Below are 19,798 nucleotides of genomic sequence, written 5' to 3'. Positions count from 1 at the left end.
AGGTACTATCGCATGTATTATATGTCCAGGGTTATATGTCCAGCAGCTTGGCCCAATGTCCAGCGCCATGTCCAGCGGCTCTGACCCAAGCCGTGCTGCCCACGAGGCCGTCACTTGCGCACAGCCTCAATGAAGCGAGAGAACGCGCCCTTCTTCTTCTTCTGCTCGTCCCCCTCGGCATCAGCGTCGTCATTCTGATCCTCGGTCTGCCCCTCCTGCCCTCCCCTCTCCCCGTCCGTGGCCGGCGGCGCAGCCTCCGCCTGCGCCGGCTCGGCCGCTGGCGTTGGAGTAGCCCCCGGCACAGCCACCGGCGTGTCGCTGGGCGCGGGCACAGCCGGCGTATCACCCCCGGCCGTGACATCGCCGGGCACACCGCCGGCACCTACGAGCTTGGCTTGCTGCTCATGCGAGTCGAGCTGCGTCGTCTCGGCGTCCATGATGTGCTGGGCGGCCGTGACCTCGTCGTCGTCTCTTGCAGGGGGCAGCTCGGGCAGGTGGTTGGGGTTGAAGAGGTCCTCGACCTTGCCGGGGCCGACGAGCTGATCCCACACGGCCAGCGTGGTGGGGAAGCGGTGGCCGCCGCCGGCCTTGATGGCGTCGAGGAGCTGCAGGGCGTACGTCTGGCAGTTGTTTGAGATGAGGTTGTAGAGGGGGCGCTCGGCGCGCATTGTTGCGATTACATGCTCGGCTGGGGGTGTGAGTGGGGGTGTGCAGGGTGACAAAAGGGCCCCGACTGCGGCTCGCCGGGCGATCTGGACCTCGGAGCTCGGCTGCACCGCTGAGATGTTCGACGACCCAATGTCGACAGCAGCGCGTCGATTCCATGGCCGCCTCATCCCAGGATTGAGGGGCGAGCTCGCCGACGCCTCGACATCGACGACCACACGTGGACGGCGACGACGCAACAAGTCGATGGCACCATCGCAACGCGACGCCGTCGCCACGAATCCCCCAGGGATCTCCACGGCCCCCTCGCCACAGCCTCACCGACCGAGCCAACCCCACCGAGGATACTCACCAGTCCTCCGCACGGCATCGTCGTTGAAGCGCGTCTCGCCCACCGGGAACATGTGCCACTCGTCGAGGTTGACCTTTGCATTGGTGTAGATGATGTGGAAGTTTTCGTCCTGCGGTGTCGTGTCAGCGTGCGTGCGTGAGAGGCAGCGGTGGTGCAGTGGTGCGACACGTGCGCTGGGGCGAGAGGGGCGCGAGGCCATCGCGGGACCGCGGCACCGCCTGGCGGCGCACGGCGAACGCACGGCGGCACGGCATCGCTACAGGCTCCGTACGCGCCGCTGCAGCGATGCCACAGAAGGCAACCGTCAAAGCATCGCAGCGATCGCCGCATGCGTAACGGCACTGCCGGCCTCGTTGGCGCGAGCGACGTCCGACCCGACGATCCCGCTCCCGTTGACGACGCTGGCCCAAGCTCCACGGCTGCCCCACCCCCCCACCCCCCCCCCCCCCCATCCCCACACCCCCACTCACCATCCACAGCTGGTGCGCGTACTCGCCGACGAGCACGGCCCAGTGCTGCGTCGGGTCGGGGTACTTGTTGATCTTCTCGGTAATGAGCTTGCCGATGCCCGAGTCCGAGAACCACTTGGCGCCGGGGACGGGGTGCCAGCCGACCTGGACCTGGCGCGGGGGCGACTGCACGTCGGGCGTGGAGACGGGCACGACGTTGGGCTGCGGGCCGAGCCCGGCGGCGTGCTTGACTGCGGTCTCGCCTGCGGCCAGGGCCTCGCCTCCCTTCTCGAGGCCGAGCTTGCTGCCTGCGTCAGTTGCATGTAGGACGGAACATTGCCAACGCACTAGAGCTTCGCGGCCATGTCTGCCGCAATGTCGCGCTTGCTGCGCTGGCCTTCTGGGGTGGCCGACATGGCTGTGGATTGGGGGTTGTGGTCGATGGCAATGTTGACGTCGGGTGATCGATGACCTCGTCGTGGTGGCAACGAGCTAGGCTGGCCAATTCACAACAAATCGACGGAGGCTATTTAGAGCACTAGCCAGATTGCCAGTGTGGGCAGCTACAACCGAGGCTGCAACGAGCCATGCATGCCTCGCAGACAGCAGCCTGCAGCTTAGGCGAGCGCGCGCCGACGCATGCAAGCGAGGTGCTTTCCGCGGGCCTTCCAGATCGCGACGAATGGGGCAAGGTGTCGGGGTTTGCCAGGTTGTAATAGATCTTGAGCTGGGGTTAAGCGAGCCCAAACCCCCGATTAATGCCAGTCCGGCCAGTCCTCGACTGTTCACGTCCGCGCCTCGTGTCACCGGCGCGGCTGCCCTTGGAGGCACACCCGGCCCTGCACACGCGAACAAGGTTGGCTAGAGCCGCCCGCAGCGGTTGCAGCACATGCCGTCATGCCGCCACACGAGCGCCCACCGACCCGAGAAACTGGCTCAAGCTTTTCTTCGTGTGCGACGGGGGTGGTGCGGCCGGTACGAGAGGGTGTGCAGCGGCGTGATCGTCGCGTGCGGGCGCCTGCGGCTTGGCAGGACGCGTGCGGGTGAGGGAGCGCACGGCATCGCATCGAGCGCGTCGCCCTTGCCGGGGGGAGGGTGGCGTCGGCTTGGTGGCCTTGGCCAGACAGTGAGCCGAGGCAGCGCCAGTCCCGCCTACGCCGGTGACACCGAGGCACTTACGCCATGCACTGTACATCACGCCCAGCGCCCAGACATGCACCACACGACCACTGACGGCCACTGACGGCGAGGGACGCATCACTGGAACGCCGATTGAATTGGCTGCGCACGCCGCGGCGCCTCCGGGATCGACAAGCGTTCGGAAACATTTTTGGCGGCGGGGGGACGTGGGCGACGGCGGCGGCGGGGGTGCGGCGGCGTGGGCACTCCCGCACTGTCCTAGGAGAGATGAAAGGGCTGCCGCGCCGCGCCGCTCCGGCCGGCCGGCATTGACATGACGTCGGGCAAGCGACGTTGTTTTTTTAAACTCGGACAAAGGTCGAGGGGGACGCGGAGGGATAGCGAGACAGACACGCAGAGGCACAGACAGAGGTCAAGAACGAGGCGGCCACGCAATAAGCTCTAGCTCTCGGACAAAACGCGCGCGAGCGTCGCAAAGTCGCACGCTGCTGTTTCACATGGCCGCGGTGCTGGCTAGTGCGTCGAAGTCTGATGTTGATGCTTGCGGTCAGCACTCCTCGCCAAGCATGCACTGCCCGCGCCGACGCCGTCGACGCCACGCAGACGCCACGCCGAGCTGCGTGACGGCATGCATGGGCAGGTTAATGGTGATTAGTGGTGCAGCGGCAGCAGCAGCAGCAGTGCGCGGCTCGTCGCACGAAGATCTCCAAATGCCTAGCTAGGGACGCGGGAGTGCAAAGGTGATACTTTGGGCCGTCCCGCGGGTTGGAGAGGGACAGCGGCCGCTGCCTGCCCTCCGCCTCGTCCTCCTCGACACGATCCCTCGTCCCGCGTGTCATAATTCAGGGCAAACGCGGCATCGACGTGCATCCACCTCGTCCTCGTCCTCCTCGTCCTCATCGCTGCCACTCTCCTCCCCCTCCCACCCAACCCTCTGGGCCTCCCGTATTGCAGACTCCACCGACCTGATCTCGATGCATGTATGCCCTGGGAACAAGCCGGCGGCGCCGCTGACCACTGACCCTCGCCGCTGACGCTGCCGCCGCGGCGCGATCATTACCTTCTTTGCCAGATTGGCGCAAGCACGGCACGACGTACTCCGCTCCAAAACAATGTTTTAAAGCAAGCTCTAAGGGGGGCCACCCACAGCTGACGACAACGACGACGACTCCTTTCTCAAGACTGCCTGGGCAAGCACAACCAAGCACGCACACAAGACTTTATAACCCCACTGGACTCCCCGCTCCCCCCTTCCTTCCCCCATCGCAACAACCACAAGGTGAGTGTGATAGCGGCGGCACCCAGCGTCGTCCAGAGTCGGCCACCCCACCCCCACCCACCCCACCACCACCTGCGACCGTGTCGACGTCCCCACGCAGTGGCAGCCGGGTGAAACCCACGGCGCGGTGCTCGTTCCTCAGCGACATTGCATTCGCGTCGTTGGCGAATTTTCTGCGGTGGTGCCTGGGTTGGGTTGACGGCAACGGCAACGACGGGGCGAGGACGGGAACGTCGACCTGGCGCGGCGTGACTGGATGGTGTGAACGGGGGTGGGGTGCACGCTGTATAAAGCATGCGTCGGGGGCGACTCTTGACTCTGGACGATGCCTGCATGCCTGCCTGCTTGTTGTCACTGTTCGCTGACGCCACTGTCACCCAGTGTGTTTAGCAACAAGCGCCTTTTGCCAAGCTAGTCGACACCAGGCAGACACCATCAGCACCAACCGACAGCCACAGACACCGACCACGGCGTCGACAGCAAACTCGCCTCCCGCCCCACACTCGCCTTGATCACTGTTCGCAACAATGGGCAAGGTGAGTGCATGCTCTTGGCAGTGTGGGTGTGTGGTGTTGTGCATGTCTCGTCGTTGTCTTGGTCGGGCCGACGGCTCGTCCCGCCTGGCCCGTCCCGGCTGGCTGTTGGCCAAGGCGCCACGGGACCATGTCGCATCATTGTTGTGCGACGCCGTGTCACAATCTTTCCTCGCCCCAACGTCTCGCTCCTTCTCTTTGTCCTCGCATTGGTCTTGGGGCGGGGCGGCGGGCGCGGCGTTGCTCGGCCCCGCTCGAGCCGCATGCGATGCATTAATGCAGTGCTCGCGCCGCGCCGTGCCGCGCCGGCCCTGTTCGCGGCCGAAGTTGTGATGGCGGCGGTCCATGCAGCGGGCGGCGCGGCGCGGCGCGGCCCCTGGCGCAAAGATCGCCTTTATTGTCACTGCCTCGCAATCTTGCCGATCATTGTCCCTTCTGCCGCACGCGACGACGACGACCAACGCGACGGCGACTGTCGCACCCCACCCCCCAACCCTCCCTAAAGATCTTCCAGCTGACCCAATGCCCAGTCTTCAACCACCACAACGCTCCTGCACCAGCCGGCCCCCCAGGTCGCGCTCCCTCACACGCCGCCCTTGACCCCTCCGCAGAACAAGGACCACTTTCCCTCGCTCGTGTCGCAGTACGCGCCGCGCACCCCCGTCCTCTCGCCCTCGAGCTCGCCCGAAAGCGAGTCGTCGGCCATCCTCTCGCCAGCCGCCGACCTCCCTGGACTGGGTGCCGGAATCGGCCTCGGCCTTGGCTTTGGAGACAGGCACAACATGTCGGCGACCTCGACGATGAGCACGAGCACGAGCACGACGGTGAATGAAAAGATTGGCGCTCGACTCCCTATCCTGCCCCCCAACCACCCACTGCGCAACAACCTCCAGTCGCATGGAGGAGGAGGAGCCGGCGGAGGCGACTACAGCCGCCGCCCGCTGAGCATGGGCATCAGCGGCAACCACAAGACCAACAAATCTTCGGGCATTCTCAACCCGTACTCTTCTTCGACTCCCGGCTCCAACCTACTCTCCAAGGCCGGTCTCATGATCCGCGTTCCCCGCCGCCTCCGCCCAGCGCTCCTGCTCGCGACCTCGCTCTTCGTCATCGCCATCATCGTCATCTCGCGTTCGGTCAGCGACGCACCGCTCGTTCGCTCTGGAGCGCAGGACAATCTGTCCGCCTTTGGGCGCAGGGCGTACCGCGAGAACACTGCCGCCGGCGCGTTCAAGCAGGCGATCGTGCGCGTGCCGTCATCGCGCATCACTGCGGCGTCGCAGGTGGGCGGGCTCGAGTTCGAGTCCAAGCACGACGAGCTGCTCGCCCTCATCAGCTTCATGACGTCGGCCACTGGCAACTCGCTGCCGGCGCACGTCGACGGCTCCAAGCCCGTGCCCGCGCACGTGCTGCTCGGGTTTGACACGACGGCCGAGTACGCAAAGGACGACCTCGAGATTGTCAAGGACGAGGTCAACGACCTGAACCCGATTGTCGTGTTTGGCCGCCTGCGCGACCCGTTCCACCGCGAGCTGCGCCGCATCCTCAACTCGTACAAGATTGTGCCGGCGCCGCTCTTTGTCGACGTCGACCAGCGCCGCGACGCTGCCAACTTTGTGCCCACGCTGGAGCGTCTGCTCGGCTCGAGCGACTTCCCGCAGCTCGTCGTCAAGGGCAAGACGCTGGCTTCGTTCCAGAAGCTGGTTGGGCTGCACGACGACGACGAGCTCGCGGCGGCGCTGGAGAAGGCTGGCGGCAGCGGGGTTAGCGTGCGCCGCGGCAAGACGAACAAGAAGGGCAGGAAGGAGCTCGAGCGCCAGGAGCTTGAGCGCGTGCTTCGCCCGAACCCTGTCGAGGACAAGTAGGCGGGCGGCGCGGCGCCGAGCGCTGCGGCGGCTGCTGCAAACGCCGCGAGCTTCGCCAGGTGCGAGGTTCCGTCGCCTGGCGGTTCTATCGCCTGTTCTGGCGCGCCAGCGCCCCCTGGCGTGCTATTCCTGCGCGGTGCCTTGGACGCCGGCACCCACCCGGACAATCACCTTTTGTTGTATAAACATTTCTCTCACCCAACCCACCCACCCGCAAAACCAAACCATCACACGAGACTCGCTCCTACCTCGTCGCGCACTCTGGAGTTTAGATAGCATGGCGTTATGCAAGCGTTCGCCGAAGGGGGGCGGGGGAGGGCCGGCCGCGGCGAGTCGAGTCTGCACCAGTCGCCAGTCGCCAGATCTGCAACGAGGCACGGGGGCGCGGAGGATTGCTGGAATCGCGCAGCGCGCAGCAGTGGCGGCGGGAAGGGAGCGGCGCCAAGTCGCGAGTCGCGGGCACTGAACTTGTCATGTTGGTTGGGGGCGAGCATTCGCCGTGAGCGGCGGCGATAGGCGCGATGGGCGTGGGCGCGTGGGCGGCGTGGTTGGCTGCGAAGGGTGCGTGCCGTGGCGTGGGCGTGGGGGTTGGCGTCGAGCGTGCGTTGGGGATCGCGTCGTCGCGTCCCCCCTGCCTGCTTCGGCGCAGCGGTGTCTGCGTCGGGCTGTCGGGCTCGGGCTCGGAGGTCGGACTTGGTGACCCCGATGAGGGCCGCGCGCCGTCCGTGCCACTTTCCCACGGTGGCCGATGACGCACGAACAACAACACTGTCATCCGTCGCAGAGCGCAGTCGTAACAACAACCAACACCATGACAGCGCAGGCGACGGCGCCAGCGCCAGCACCAACGAGCACGACGGCGACGACAGCGCCAGCCACCATGCCCTCCCCCGCCCCCGCCCCCGCCCCCGACCTCCCCCTAGCCCACCTCGCCCCCCCCACCACAGCAGTGCGCACAGGCCACTTCCAGACCCTGCACCCCTCGCCCACGAGCGCGCTGATCACCGACGCGATCCACGGCGCCGTCGAGCTCGCCGAGCCCGTCCTCCTGGATCTACTCGCCGCGCCGGCGGTGCGCAGGCTCGCGGGGGTACACCAGCACGGGGTCACCGGCCTGCTGGGGCACACGGCGCGCGTCACGCGGCTCGAGCACAGCGTCGGGGCTATGCTTTTGGTCCGGCGCGCAGGCGGGGGGCTAGAGGAGCAGGTGGCCGCGCTGCTGCACGACGTGAGCCACACGGTGCTGTCCCACGTCGTCGACTGCGCTTTTCCGCCTGGCGCGCGCGGCTCGTTCCACGAGGACGAGAAGGAACGCTACGTCGCTACCACGTCCCTCCCGGCCTTGCTCCGCGCGCACGGGCTCGACCCCAGCGCCGTGCTAGACGAGGAAGCGTACCCGCTCGTCGAGCGGCCCGCGCCGCACCTCTGCGCCGATCGGCTAGACTACGGGCTGCGCGACGCGGCCGCCTTCGGCGTGTTGTCGGTCGCCGACGCCCGCGCGACCGCCGCCGACGTGCTCGCGTACCCCAGCGCCACGGCCGCAGACCGCACGCTGGCCCTGCGCGACCCCGGGCTCGCGCTGGCCCTGGCTCGCGCCTACGCCGCCGCCGACGCCGCGGTCTGGGCCAACCCGTCCTTCTCGGCGCTGTACGTCCGCACCGGGGCAATAATCGCCGCCATGGTCGCCGACGGGCGCGTGCGCGACGCCGAGCTCTGGGCGCTCAGCGACGAGCAGTTCTGGCAAACGCTAAAGGAGCGCGCGAGTGCCGAGGAGCAGGCCGAGCTGAGGGACATCGAGGGCGTCCTCCCGCCTCCCCGGAGGCTGGAGGGCTCGGCAAAGATACGCACCCTCGACCCCGACGTCGTGGTGCCCGGCGGCTTGGTGCCCCTCAGCACTGTGCGGCCCGAGTGGGCGGCGGAGAGGGAGGCGTACATCGCCAAGCGGAGGGCCGAGCCGTGGTAGCGTAGCCTGACGCGGGGGGTGGCACGGCGCCGCGACGGCGCGACGTAAACTTGTGTATATTGTAGACCACAGCCGTGGCTCTCCCCACGCTGCCACGACACCCACACGACATAAACATGTATTTATCAGTAGACAATGGTCATGACACTTTCTCCACGCTCGCCCGCCGCTGCACGGCGTGCACCTCCTGCTACCTGCTACTCCCCGCCGCTCCGCGGCGTGCTCACTCCTGCGCCCTCGCCCGCCGCTGCGCGGCGTGCTCGAACGCGTGCTTGAACCTCTCGCTAATACATACATGTGCGGCCTCGGCGCCTCGCGCTACGCGCTCGGCACCAAACCTATGGAATCTTCTGACTATGCTATTATGTGAGGTGGCACGCCTACCACCCGTGCATCCGATAACTCGTGTCCGTGTGCTCGCTCCTCCGCGCCAGCTCGCGCCGGTGCCGCGCCCGCTCCAGATCCTCCGTCGACGACCGCACCATCGCCGGTGCCACAAACTGATTCGACCCGGCCCTCTGCCCGGTCGGCGACGGCGACGACAGCTCGGCATGCGGCGACGGCGACGTGTTCAGCGCCACCGACGACTGCGTCCGCTCCAGCGTAGGCGATATCGTACTCGTCGTCGTCGCCCGCGTCAGAGGCCGCAGGAACCCGCTGCCCAGCACATTCTGCGCACCGCGCCGCTTCGTCTCGGGCGACACCGACGCCTGCGGGTGCAGGTTGGGGCTCGAGGGAGCATGCGGGTGGCGCAGCTGCTGGCCCGGCATCATTGCCAAGTTGGGCTGCGAGTTGGTCCGTTCCAGTCCGACACCACCGCCGCTGCCGCCGCCACCAGGCGGCTGAGTCGCAAACCCGTTGACGTCAGAGGTCTGCGACCGCTGCCGCTGCAGTGGCGCACCGTAGCCGACATGGTGGCCGCCGTACTGCGCCAGATTCACCGCCGACGACACCGTCGGCAGTCTCGACGTGTGGACCGACGGCGGCGGGCGCGTCTGCCCAAAGTTGTTCGTCCTTCCCGACGACTTCTCTCTTTCCAGAATGATATCTGCGAGGTCAGCAACGCCCCATCCCACGCCGCAGCCCGCGCCCACTCACTCCTCCGCAGCGACTCCGACATCTCCCTCATGATAATCGTCCGCCGTCTCGTCGTCGGCGACAGCGGCCGTACAACCCCCTGTTCGTCCAAGTTGTCCGACACAGAGGCCAGAGCACTCGGTGGAAGCTGGGGAATCATCACCCGCTTCTCCCGCTTTGCCGCTAGCTCGTCCAGCTTGCGCTGCACCTGCGAGCTCGCAAGGTAGTTGTCGTCCTCGCTGTCCTCGTCCGACGACTCCATCTCGACACCGTCCGGACCCGACGGTCGCCTCTCCTCGCTCGTGCCCGTGCCCGAGACGTGCGACCGCGACGTCACGCTCACTCCACTCTGCACAGGCATGGCGACTGCAGACTTTGTGCGGGCGAGACCGGACGGTGCCGGGCCGGGCGATCGGCCGAGATTCGTCAGGGTGCCGTGCGTCGGAGCACGTCGCAGCGCGGCCGATGGCGCGCCCGTGTCGTCTTCTTCAATCTGGGTAAGATCGATCATGCTCTTGCCCGAGCGGAATGTTCGTGTGAGCAGTCCTTCGCCTTGGGCCGCCTTTGGTGCGCCAAAGATCTGCTGCTTTGCAAACATTTCGCGCTTGCGCTGGGCGTCCTTCTCGGCTTCGATCCGTGCCTTCTCCGCCGCTCGCTCTCTCTTGGTCTTTGGCGGCGTGGGCGCTGGAGGTGGAGGCGGAGGGAGAGTCACTCTTGATGCGCGTGACTTGTGCTTGAGGTGCGTCGGGGCCGGCGAAGGCTCGGCCGTGCTCGGGTCGTCGTCCTCCCACTCGCCGTCGTCGTCCCCGTCGACTTGCTCCTCGTCCACATCCTCCTCGTCCACGTCCGAGCCGTCCTCATCCTCCCACTCCTCGTCATCCGAGCTGTCCTTCTTGTTGCGAGCGGCAATCGCCTCGGCTGCTCTCGCCTTTTCGCCTGCGAAGCGACCCCGCATGTTGGCCATGGTCACATGCCGGCGCTCCTTACGCGCAGGCGGGCGAATCACAATGGCCGAGGACGAGTCACCAGAGCTTCGGCCGTGCGAGCTGACAGAGATGCCAGTGGGTGCGGGTGGTGGCGGGGCAGGCTCGGGCTCGGCAGCTTGAGGAGCAGACGACGGCAGGGATGAATCCGAGCCGCTGACCTTGCCGGGACTCGTTTGGATGAAGAATCGGTTTTGCTGCTTGCGTCGCGGTGGCATGGGTGTCGACGTTGTTGCCGAATTCCTCGCCTCAGCTTCGGGCTCCTCGTGAATCCCTTCTGGCAAGAAGGACGCCACTGATGGCTTGACAATCGAATTGATCTGGCTCCCAGTGCCGCCGAGCGATCCCACGCGGCTGGGAACCGGCGTGGGCTCAACAAGACGAATCTCCACGTCTGCGATCGGAGTGTCGGGGAGAGCGAGCGACGGCCGCGGCGCCGGGGTACCGTTGAGGCTGCTGGATCGGGGTGTCGAGGTTGCCTTTGGCTCGGCAGGTGGGGGATTCCGCTTTGCGGCCTCGACCCAGTCTTTGAATGAGTTTTCTTCGATCAATAGCTTGAGGGCGCCGGTGAACGATCGGCGTTCAAAACTACGAGACCGAGGTATTGTTGTAGAATGATCGGAGGGAGTATGCAGCGATGCGGACGAGGCCGTGGTCGATGACGACGACCGACGTCGCGAGTTTGGAGAGCCCCAGTGCCTACACGCAGTCGAGTCAGTGACTGTGAACGGTATGTTGTTGTGAAAGAGCACACGTAGCAGGCACCACAGACGTACCTCCAAGCCAAGTTTTCAAGGCGCGAGCCGTCCTTGACAATGTCGGACGCGCGCGAGATGACTGTTGGGGTCAGCACTGTGCATCACGCCGTGACAGGCCACGACGCACCGTTCCAGATGTCCTTGACGTCGAGATCTTGCTGCTCTGGAGCAAGCACTTCTGGCTGGCGAATTTCCGCGGTGATGGGCGCGAGGGTGAGGAGGGGCGCTGCACTGCGTTGCCGTGATGGGGAGCGTGATGAACCGCCCGAGGAGGCCGATGACGCCGATGCCCGCGCCCCCGCATCAAAGTGTGAAGGCGGGGACGGCATGGGTGTGAGAGTTGCTTGGCAGTCTAGAGGTGTGGTTGAACAAGCTGTTGGCCGCGCGACGTTGGAGTCGACGGCCGTGGGGCGGTGCCGGGGGTCGACGGGGCCAGAGGATGGAGGAGGGGGAGGAGGAGGGGGGAGGGGGAAGGAGAAGGGTGGCTGCCGGTGTCCAGCGTTTGTTAAACGCGGCGAACAATGTTCATGGGGTAGCGATGCACAGACACGGGGTAGACGGTTTGCAAAAAAATGGGCGAGTGGGGTTGGACGCCGCGACGTGGGACGAGCCTGCAAGTGCACGTCCAGAGCGGGGCCGAGTAGGTGGGACCGAGGCTCGCGTTCGAGTGACGTGCAAGCAAAAAAGTCGAGTGGATGTGTTGCCAAGGAGATGAGAAGAGAGATGTGTAGAGAATGGTCGTGTCGTGGATGGCTTTGCTTTCCCTGCGATTTGCAGACGGCGGGTATTCAATTAACAGTAGCCGTAATGCTCGGCGGCGGCGCCGAGGTAATAAGACAAGGCGGGCGGGCCGATGCGGCGGAGGCGGCGGCTGCGGCGGTGGTTGTGACGGCAAGCGGCGCAGATGCGGCGGCGGCGGTTAGCGACGGGTGGGCAGGCGAAAAGGAAGACCCTTTGTAATGTCGCAATGTGAGGAGAGAGCTCGGTCGATGAGCGAGGCGAAGGCGAGCGCGTCGCTGGGTCGGGCAGTGTCGGGGGATGTACGTGCGCGTGCTCGTCCGGGCGGCGGGGGCGGGGGCGGCGATGGCGACGGCGACGGCGATGAGGGAAGGGGCCGAGAGTATGTGTGTGTAAGAGTGTTGTTGAAGATGGGAATAGTAGTGGATGGTGCAAAAAGCGACACACAATAAACACCGGCGGGCGGCGGGCGGGCGGGCGGCGCGGCGCGGCGCGGAGTGCGCGGTATGCAAACTGGCGCCCAGACTAACACCTGTCGGCGCGGCGGCGGCGCGGCGCGGGGCAGGTCCCAAAAGCCAAGCAAGGCCCGAGTCGGTCGAGAACGCGGCGGCGGGTCCGTCTCGGGGAAACCACTGCGGGGCGAGCGAGGGCCAAGGCGAGCGGGCCGGCGGCGCGGCACGTCCTTGTCCGAGGGGCACCGGACAGGTCAAGCAAGGCAGGGTGGTCGACAAAGCGCCGAGCAAGAGTGCGAGCTGGATGCGGGCGAGTCGAGCAGCGAGCGCGGGGCTGCAGTCGGTGTGGGTGGCGAGTGAGTGGGACGATGGGCGACGACGAGACGAGAGCAACAAGACGGCCGTCGGGTGCTGCGATGATGGACTGGATGCATTGGAGGGATCTGGCATAGTGGGGCAGGCCAGCCGGCCGGCCTGTCGCCGCCGCGCCGTCCGCTGGCCGACCAACGAGCGAGCTCGCTCGACGCATCCGTCAACACGAGACAGCGTGTGCATCAGCTGCTCTTGTGTCCCTCTCGGCTCTTGACGGATTAAGGCGCTTGCTTGCTCGTTTGGCGAACGAGCGCCGAGGTCATGTGGCCCACACTCGACGACGACAATGGACGACGCCACTGGCTGGGACTCCTCGACGCCTGCCTCGGGCAACCTGCGGCAACTCGGCTTCACAAACAATGCCTGCATCAGTAGCGGTTTCACGAGCCCGCGCGCGCCCAGGTGGGTCGGTCGGGCAGTCTCACTCGACGTCATGCACGGCGACCGTAGACCGACCGCATGCATGCATGCATGCGTGCGTGCGTCGAGCGCAGCAAGCCAGCCCCAGTCCCGCCCATTGTCCGACTTGCCGGCCTTGGACGCCACCGCGGCGGTCCCCACCGCAAGGGCAAGCCCCGCGCCGCCACCCACCCCCGACCCCCACCGCCGCCGTCACGCATATCACACAGGTCCCCGCGTCCCGCTGCATTGTCTCGCGGCCTCTTGACCGGTGTATGGGGGGTACAGTTCTATTCCGGGGTACGTGATACAGTCTGGCTGGTGTGCGGTGCAGCAGGCCGGTGCAGGCGCAGCACGCAGCACGCAGTACGCGGCGCACGCACTCAGCGGATGGAGATGTTCGGCGTCGTTCGGCGCGGCGAGCCGCGAGCCACCAGCCGCCAGCCGCCAGCGCTCGCTCGCTCGCCGCACACCGAGCTAGCTAACAATGTAGATCGAGCGAGTTGGGCCAGGCTTTTTCTATTCATGCCGCCGCCGCCGGCGCCGCTACGGGGGGCGCCGCATGCCGCCGCGGACCGCCAATGACGCCATCGTCGTCGCTTGCATCGTCGTCGTCGTCGTACTCGTCCCACTCTTGTCGACGCGTTTCGTTGGGCACGAGCAGGCCCGCGCCGAGGTTGAGCATCGACATGGCGAGCATGAAGAGCCACCAGAGGCGCCCGCCGAGGACGCCGCGGTCCATCGACAGGGCGAAGAGCTGGGGAGTCAGGGGGAGCGGATGGGCCGGGGGCCTCTTGGTCACCCAGCAGGAAACCATCTCCGAGAGCGGAGCAGCGCACTCACCGCACTGACAAGGCTCGGACCAACGACCCTCGCGAGCGACCCCACGGCCGTGCTAATCCCATTCACGGCGCCCAGCGCCGCGCGGTCCGGCGACGAGTCGTTGACCACGACCATGAGGAGCGAGTTGTTCAACGTGACGAGGGTCACGACCGACAGCAGCGCGTTCACGGCGAGCGTGACTGTCCAGCCCCGTGTGGCGGGGTACATGCCCTCTGCGTCTGGCGTCTCGGCCGCGACGAGCACGCGGCGGAGCAGGGGTAGCAGGAGCCACACGGGCACCCAGCCGGCCGTGAGGAGGACGTAGGCGCGGCGCAGGCCGAGGGCGAGGCGCAGGCGCGTGAGGATGAGCAGCTGGGCGACGACGGTCCACAGGCCGTTGAGGGCCAGCGCGCCGCCGATGGCCGAGGGGGACATTGCGAGGCCGCTGGGGGGTTAGCGGGCGCGCTCAGTCGTCGGGGGGCAGCCCGCACTCGGCTCGCTCACTCACTTATGCCGGTCGTAGAAGAAGAGCAGTGACGCGGCGCCCCACGAGCCCGAGACAAACGAGTTGAGGAAGAGGGCGAGGCTCGACACGCGGACGGGGCGGTACGCGCACAGCTCGCGGAAGCCCCACGCTGGGGCTGGGCGGGGCGCGAGGAGGGGCTGGTCAGTGCCGCCGGCCTCGTCGTCGTAGGCGAGGACGCGCTTCGCGCTCAACGGGGACATGGGGACGCTCTCGGCGGATACGAGGGTGGCGTCGGACGCGTCAGAGCGGCTGTGGCCGTGCGTGAAGCGTAGTGCCGCGTCCCCGCCGCGCCGCTTGGAGGGCAGCGACTCCTCGTACACGGCGGCCGCGAACACGATGCCGACGAGCGTGCAGCCGGCGGACACGAGACACGCTGCGCGCGTCAGCTTAGCCCCTCGCACGACGCACGGAGCCAGTACGGGTGCCGCGTGAACACGTCCCACGCGCCGAAGAGGCGGGGCCACCGCTGCGCGGGGTGCGCGAGCGCGCCGCCCAGCGCCGTGCCGAGGATGCTGCCCACGGTCCAGGTGAGCGCGTAGAGGGCGAACGCGTCGGTCGCGTTGGTTTCGTCTGTTATCTCGCCCAGCGAGGCCTTGATGACCGCTACGTTGCCGTTCAGTGCGCCGGATAGACATCGGAAGAGGAGGAGCGTCCAGAAAGAGGTTGCGAGGCCGCTGCGCGAGGGCGTCAGCTGGCACAGCAGCCCGGGGCGGCCACGCACAAGAGCGAACTCGACACCACGACGCCCGTCAGCCCCGCGAGAATGACCGGCCGCCGCCCTATCCGGCTGTTGTTAGCCTGCCCTTGCCCCACACCCACTCGGACAGCTTGGCCCAGTGGTACACTGTGAACACTTGGACCAGGGCGAACGCCGACTCGACGAGGCCAGAGTAGAAGCCGATGCGGTCTGGGTGGTCTGTCACCCCCAGCTCGTCGATCATCTGGTTGATGAACGGGAAGATGATGGTGTAGGCTACTGGGCGGGGTCAGCCCGGGTAGTGCCAGGCGGCAGCGGGACGCCGGTGCGCTCGGCGCTACGCGCCTCGCTTTGCTCGCGACTCACTCGGCTCGGCGAGCCGCACGCCCATGAGCACGGCGACCTGCGCGTACGGCAGCGGCGTGGCGTAGGGCGGGCGGGAGAACATGCGGGGGGGAGGGGTGGGAGTGGGGGTTGGGAGGGCGAGGGCTCGGGGCCATGGGCGCGGTGCTCGGCGCGCTCTTCGGGTCAGTGCTGGGCTACAGAGATGCAATGAGTAAGAGAGACACGCCGCCAGCATGGCAGCATGCACCTCGTCTACCTCGTTCGCCTCTCCGCAGCGGCCCACCCACTCGATTCACTCTTTAATTCCCAGACACGAGTCGCGCTGAGCGGTGGGGTGGAGCTGAGTCGGCAGGTCGGCCCCGCCCCGAGTCAGTCACGTCGGAACGCTCGCTATTGTCGGTGCAGTCACTCAACTCCCACAGCCCAGCTCGCTCGCTCGGAAAGCGAGTCATGACGACAATGTGAGCCACGGGCGTGGGCGGGGTGCCTCACTCAGCGTCGGCCATCTCCGGGTGGAGGGACGCCGACCGCGTCATGCCCACCGCCGATGGTGCGTCCACGCCATCTGCGTGCACGATGGCGGCGCAGCAGCATACTCGCAGCGAAACCGGAACAGACTGGTACTGTACTTGGCGGTGGCGCTCCTGCTCAGCAAGCACCGACGGATAGGCGGGGCCAAGATACCCCGCCTATTCTGGGCGGGACGATATCCGCAGTTGGTCTAGCCGGCTCGGCGCCGATACAAACCAGACGTTCCGCCGCGCCGGCGTGTCCAAACGGCGCCGCGGGAAGCGTTGAGAGCAGGTTGGGACACCCGGCCTCGCAAGCGACTCCGCTGCCCTCGTCCTCGCACTCTCACTTCCCCACCCGCGTCTGGGAGCTGCTCACGCCAGCGCCAGGTTGCGCGGGTGCCAGGTCCGACGCGACGGCGCGTCGCAATGCCGACAGCCGCTCGACGGCGGCTTGGCGCCGGCGGCGACTGACTGCGCGGACGGATCTCCGCAGAGCCTATCGCGCACTGGTTACGCTCGCAGTCGTCATGTCGGCTCGCCCGGCAGCGGGGTCGCGATCCGCCTCTCGAAAGATACTGCGCTAGTGACTGGGTAGGTACTGACGGCACACGCACCTCCCTGGATTCGAAGGACGCGATACGGCTGCCTCATGACGACTGCCACACCGCCGCCACCACCATCTTATCGCCAATGTCGCGGCTTACTCACCTCGCTCACCGCTGGGCGACGATAGGCTTGGGCCGGGCCGGTGGTGCACGATAGAGGCGCTGGAACGAGTACTTATACTGTTCTGAACGGCCGGGATACCAGCACCACCGCCATGTCGGACAAGGACAAGAAGGATCTCGCGCTCGACTCGCCCGGGCTCGACGCCGTGCCCGTACTCCTCTCGGCGCCGGCTAAGCGCCCCGCCGAGTCCCAGCGGACCTGGCGCTCCATCATCTGGCCATGTACGTCGCTCCAGTGGACGCCGCTGACCCCAGCCCTCGACCTGCCCAAGGAGGAAGCCCGCTTCCTCCTCAAGCTCGACCTCACGCTGCTCTCGTCGGCCGCGCTGGGCGTCACGATCCGCTACCTCGACCAGTGGGTCTCGGCTGGGACTAGCTGACACGCAGGGTGAACCTCACCAACGCGTTCAACTCGGGCATGAAGGAGGACATGAAGCTGTTCGGCAAGGAGCTCAACTACGCTGCGGCCTTCTGGAGCGCTGGTGAGTGGCGCCACGGAGACACCTGACCCCAGGCTACGTGTTCGGCCAGATCCCGTCCAACCTCATCCTGACGCGCGTCAACACGTCGCTCTACGTCGCGTTCCTCGAGTTCGCGTGGACCGTCGCGACCTTCGCGACGGCCGGGATCAAGACCACGAGCCACCTGTACGCCGTGCGCTTCCTCGTCGGCCTCTTCGAGGCGGGCCACTTCGGCGCCGTCATCTACGTCTGCAGCAGCTGGTTCAAGCCGCACGAGCTGGCCCGGCGCAACACGATTATCCAGGTCGCGACGCAGATCGGGCCGCTGTTCTCGGGCTTCCTCATGGCGGCAGTCCACGCCGGCCTGGACGGGCGCCTCGGCCTCCCGGGCTGGCGCTGGCTCTTCATGCAAGTGGCGCCCCCTGGCGGCTGCTGACCCCACAGCATCTGCGGCGTCATCTCGCTCCCGTGCGCGGCGTGGACGGCCGTCGCGATGCCCAAGCTGCCGTCGCGTTCCAAGCCGAACTGGCTCTTCTCGGCGCGCGATATCGAGATCGGGCGCGCGCGCGTAAACCCCGCCGACCTCAAGATCCACACCGGGTGGTTCAAGTGGCGCGACGTGCTGCGCTGGCACACGACGTGGCACGCGTGGCTGTGTACGTGGCGCCCATCGCAGTCGCTGACACCCAGTCCCGCTCTACTTCCTCTTCATTGTCCAGCTCGGCCAGTCGGGCGGGTCGAGTGAGTCAACCCCCAACCCCGCTGACACCAGTGATCTTCTGGGTCAAGAGCTACAACGTCAAGGGCAAGCCGCCGGTATTCAGCGTCGCGCAGATCAACCTCATCCCGCTGGGCATCAACATCCTCAACATATTCTGCGCGCTCACCGCCTCGTGGATCGCAGACAACCTACCCGGCGCGCGCCGCTGGCCCGTGCTCATCGGCGCCAACCTGCTGGCCACCGTCTTCCCCATCGCGCTGGCAGCGACGCCCGTCCACCCCGCGAACCGGGGCTCGCGCTGGGCGCTGTACTGTGAGCAAGCGCCTCCAGCACCCAGCCCAAGCTCACGCCTCCAGACCTGACGGCCCTCGGGACATGTACCGGCGGCATCATCTGGACGGCGGTCAACGAGACGAGCAGGCAGGACCCCGAGAAGCGGGCGTACGTGTCTGCGCTGGTGCGTGCGTGTGCAGGGGTGGCACTGACGCCAGATGAACGCCGTGGGCACCCTCTTCTCGGCGTGGGTCCCCATCTTCACCTTTCCAGCGAACAAGCAGCCGTGAGTGTGGCGGCGCGGGGGGGGGGGGGAGGTCGCGCGGGGTCGGGCCGCTTACACGAGCCCGCAGCTACATCGTCGCGGGAAACTACATAAACGCCGGGTTTGCGTTCGGCGCCGTGTTCATCAGCGTCGTGATTGCGTACTTTGACGAGCGGCAGCGGCGCGCGCAGCGCGAGGGGGGCGGGGATGGCGGGGCCGGGGCCGAGGTCAAGGCCGAAGGCGAGGGCAAGGGTATGTAGGGGGCGTGGAGCGTAATGGGGCTTGGGCGAGGAGGGACAATGGGGCTTGAGCTGGGCCGCGGCGGGCGTGAGGGCACTGGGTCGTAGGCTGCACATGCATGGGTTGCTGCGGGTCGCCTTGTTGCAGTCTGCAGCGAACTCGTGGTGGTGCCACAGAGTGGGGGAGTGGGGTACCGGTGGGACCAGACAAGCCGATAACGACGAGAGCTCGGCGCTCGGCGCTGAAAGATGAGAGCCGACATCGCTGTGATCCTTGTCCTCTCTCTCAGCACCACCACCATGCCCTGGCAAAAGACATTGTACGCCCCCCCTCCTTGGCCGAGCTAACGCGCAGCCGCCTCCCGCCCCACACAAAGGGCATGCACCTCGTCACGCGCGACGTGCTCCGCGAGGTCGAGGAGGGGCTGCGCGGCGTCGACATTGGCATCTTCACCCTCAACTGCCTGCACACGAGCGCTGGGCTGACGGTGAATGAGAACTGTGATCCGTGCGTGGGCTTTCGTCTTCACTGCTAACTAACTCCAGCTCGGTCCGAACAGGTATGCCGGCGCGGCCCACTCCCCCCCCCCCCTCCCGCCCCTCACCCCGCTCGCTGACCCGCGCTCACGCCCCAGACATGGACATGGCGCTCGACCGCATCGTGCCCGAGAGCTTTCCGTGGGAGCACACCGACGAGGGGCCAGAGTGCGTCGCTGGCGTGGCTTAGACAGGCAGCTAATTCCCAGCGACTCCGTGTCACACCTCAAGACGTCGCTCGTTGGCAACAGCATCACTCTCCCCATCGCCAACGGCAAGCTCGTCCTCGGCACCTGGCAGGGCATCTACCTCGCCGAGTTCCGCTACTCTGGCGCCGGGTGGGGCGGGCGCGGCGAGGGCCGCAAGGTGGTCGCGACGATCCTGTGAGCTACGCCGCAACTGACTGCTGAGCTGACAACCAGGCCATGAGTCGACCGCTGCACCACGCCCGTACAATCATAGACTATGCATGTGCCTCCCGGCGATATGTGCCTCTCGGCGATGTGCCCCCCGGCGATGTGCCTCACGGCAATGATATGCTGCTCTCTCGCAGATGCTACTGACTCCCTCGCGGTCTAGCCCCCGCCGCCGCGCTCTCACACTGGTTCAACCGCGCAGCCTTCAACGGACTAGCCCGCGCGCACCC

The 19,798-nt window shown here is 66.8% G+C and overlaps 8 protein-coding genes across 8 annotated transcripts; 5 read left to right on the top strand and 3 right to left on the bottom strand.

The window, feature by feature from the left end:
* Positions 1 to 110: 110 nt before the first annotated feature.
* Positions 111 to 1,883, bottom strand: Q8F55_006293 (uncharacterized protein; the record flags this gene model as incomplete). The annotated part of the gene is made up of 4 exons (XM_069354757.1): positions 111 to 688; positions 1,019 to 1,127; positions 1,489 to 1,771; positions 1,816 to 1,883. The coding sequence occupies 4 exons, from the start codon at positions 1,881 to 1,883 to the stop codon at positions 111 to 113; spliced, it is 1,038 nt and encodes a 345-aa protein (XP_069206828.1).
* Positions 1,884 to 4,413: 2,530 nt separating this feature from the next.
* On the top strand, positions 4,414 to 6,284 carry Q8F55_006292 (uncharacterized protein; the record flags this gene model as incomplete). Its single annotated transcript, XM_069354756.1, has 2 exons — positions 4,414 to 4,422; positions 4,950 to 6,284. The coding sequence occupies 2 exons, from the start codon at positions 4,414 to 4,416 to the stop codon at positions 6,282 to 6,284; spliced, it is 1,344 nt and encodes a 447-aa protein (XP_069206827.1).
* An 813-nt stretch (positions 6,285 to 7,097) lies between these two features.
* Q8F55_006291 (uncharacterized protein) lies at positions 7,098 to 8,247 on the top strand (the record flags this gene model as incomplete). The annotated part of the gene is made up of 1 exon (XM_069354755.1): positions 7,098 to 8,247. Exon 1 carries the CDS (start codon positions 7,165 to 7,167, stop codon positions 8,245 to 8,247), a length of 1,083 nt encoding a protein of 360 aa, XP_069206826.1. The 5' UTR covers positions 7,098 to 7,164.
* A 380-nt stretch (positions 8,248 to 8,627) lies between these two features.
* Positions 8,628 to 11,394, bottom strand: Q8F55_006290 (uncharacterized protein; the record flags this gene model as incomplete). Its single annotated transcript, XM_069354754.1, has 4 exons — positions 8,628 to 9,295; positions 9,346 to 11,006; positions 11,084 to 11,144; positions 11,193 to 11,394. 4 exons carry the CDS (start codon positions 11,392 to 11,394, stop codon positions 8,628 to 8,630), a joined length of 2,592 nt encoding a protein of 863 aa, XP_069206825.1.
* A 2,155-nt stretch (positions 11,395 to 13,549) lies between these two features.
* Positions 13,550 to 15,519, bottom strand: Q8F55_006289 (uncharacterized protein; the record flags this gene model as incomplete). Its single annotated transcript, XM_069354753.1, has 6 exons — positions 13,550 to 13,783; positions 13,870 to 14,293; positions 14,357 to 14,747; positions 14,783 to 15,048; positions 15,194 to 15,350; positions 15,438 to 15,519. The coding sequence occupies 6 exons, from the start codon at positions 15,517 to 15,519 to the stop codon at positions 13,550 to 13,552; spliced, it is 1,554 nt and encodes a 517-aa protein (XP_069206824.1).
* Positions 15,520 to 16,748: 1,229 nt separating this feature from the next.
* Q8F55_006288 (uncharacterized protein) lies at positions 16,749 to 17,553 on the top strand (the record flags this gene model as incomplete). Its single annotated transcript, XM_069354752.1, has 3 exons — positions 16,749 to 17,011; positions 17,044 to 17,138; positions 17,171 to 17,553. The coding sequence occupies 3 exons, from the start codon at positions 16,749 to 16,751 to the stop codon at positions 17,551 to 17,553; spliced, it is 741 nt and encodes a 246-aa protein (XP_069206823.1).
* Positions 17,554 to 17,610: 57 nt separating this feature from the next.
* On the top strand, positions 17,611 to 18,636 carry Q8F55_006287 (uncharacterized protein; the record flags this gene model as incomplete). The annotated part of the gene is made up of 5 exons (XM_069354751.1): positions 17,611 to 17,773; positions 17,890 to 18,150; positions 18,195 to 18,295; positions 18,330 to 18,397; positions 18,465 to 18,636. 5 exons carry the CDS (start codon positions 17,611 to 17,613, stop codon positions 18,634 to 18,636), a joined length of 765 nt encoding a protein of 254 aa, XP_069206822.1.
* Positions 18,637 to 18,915: 279 nt separating this feature from the next.
* On the top strand, positions 18,916 to 19,581 carry Q8F55_006286 (uncharacterized protein; the record flags this gene model as incomplete). The annotated part of the gene is made up of 6 exons (XM_069354750.1): positions 18,916 to 18,935; positions 18,971 to 19,123; positions 19,162 to 19,175; positions 19,251 to 19,320; positions 19,362 to 19,535; positions 19,575 to 19,581. 6 exons carry the CDS (start codon positions 18,916 to 18,918, stop codon positions 19,579 to 19,581), a joined length of 438 nt encoding a protein of 145 aa, XP_069206821.1.
* Between the last annotated feature and the right edge of the window lie 217 nt (positions 19,582 to 19,798).

Source organism: Vanrija albida, assembly GCF_041260175.1.
Source record: "Vanrija albida strain AlHP1 chromosome Unknown contig_5, whole genome shotgun sequence".
In the NCBI taxonomy this organism is placed as follows: domain Eukaryota; kingdom Fungi; phylum Basidiomycota; class Tremellomycetes; order Trichosporonales; family Trichosporonaceae; genus Vanrija; species Vanrija albida.
Note: the sequence above shows the minus strand (reverse complement) of the source record. Positions and strands in the feature narration are given on the sequence as shown.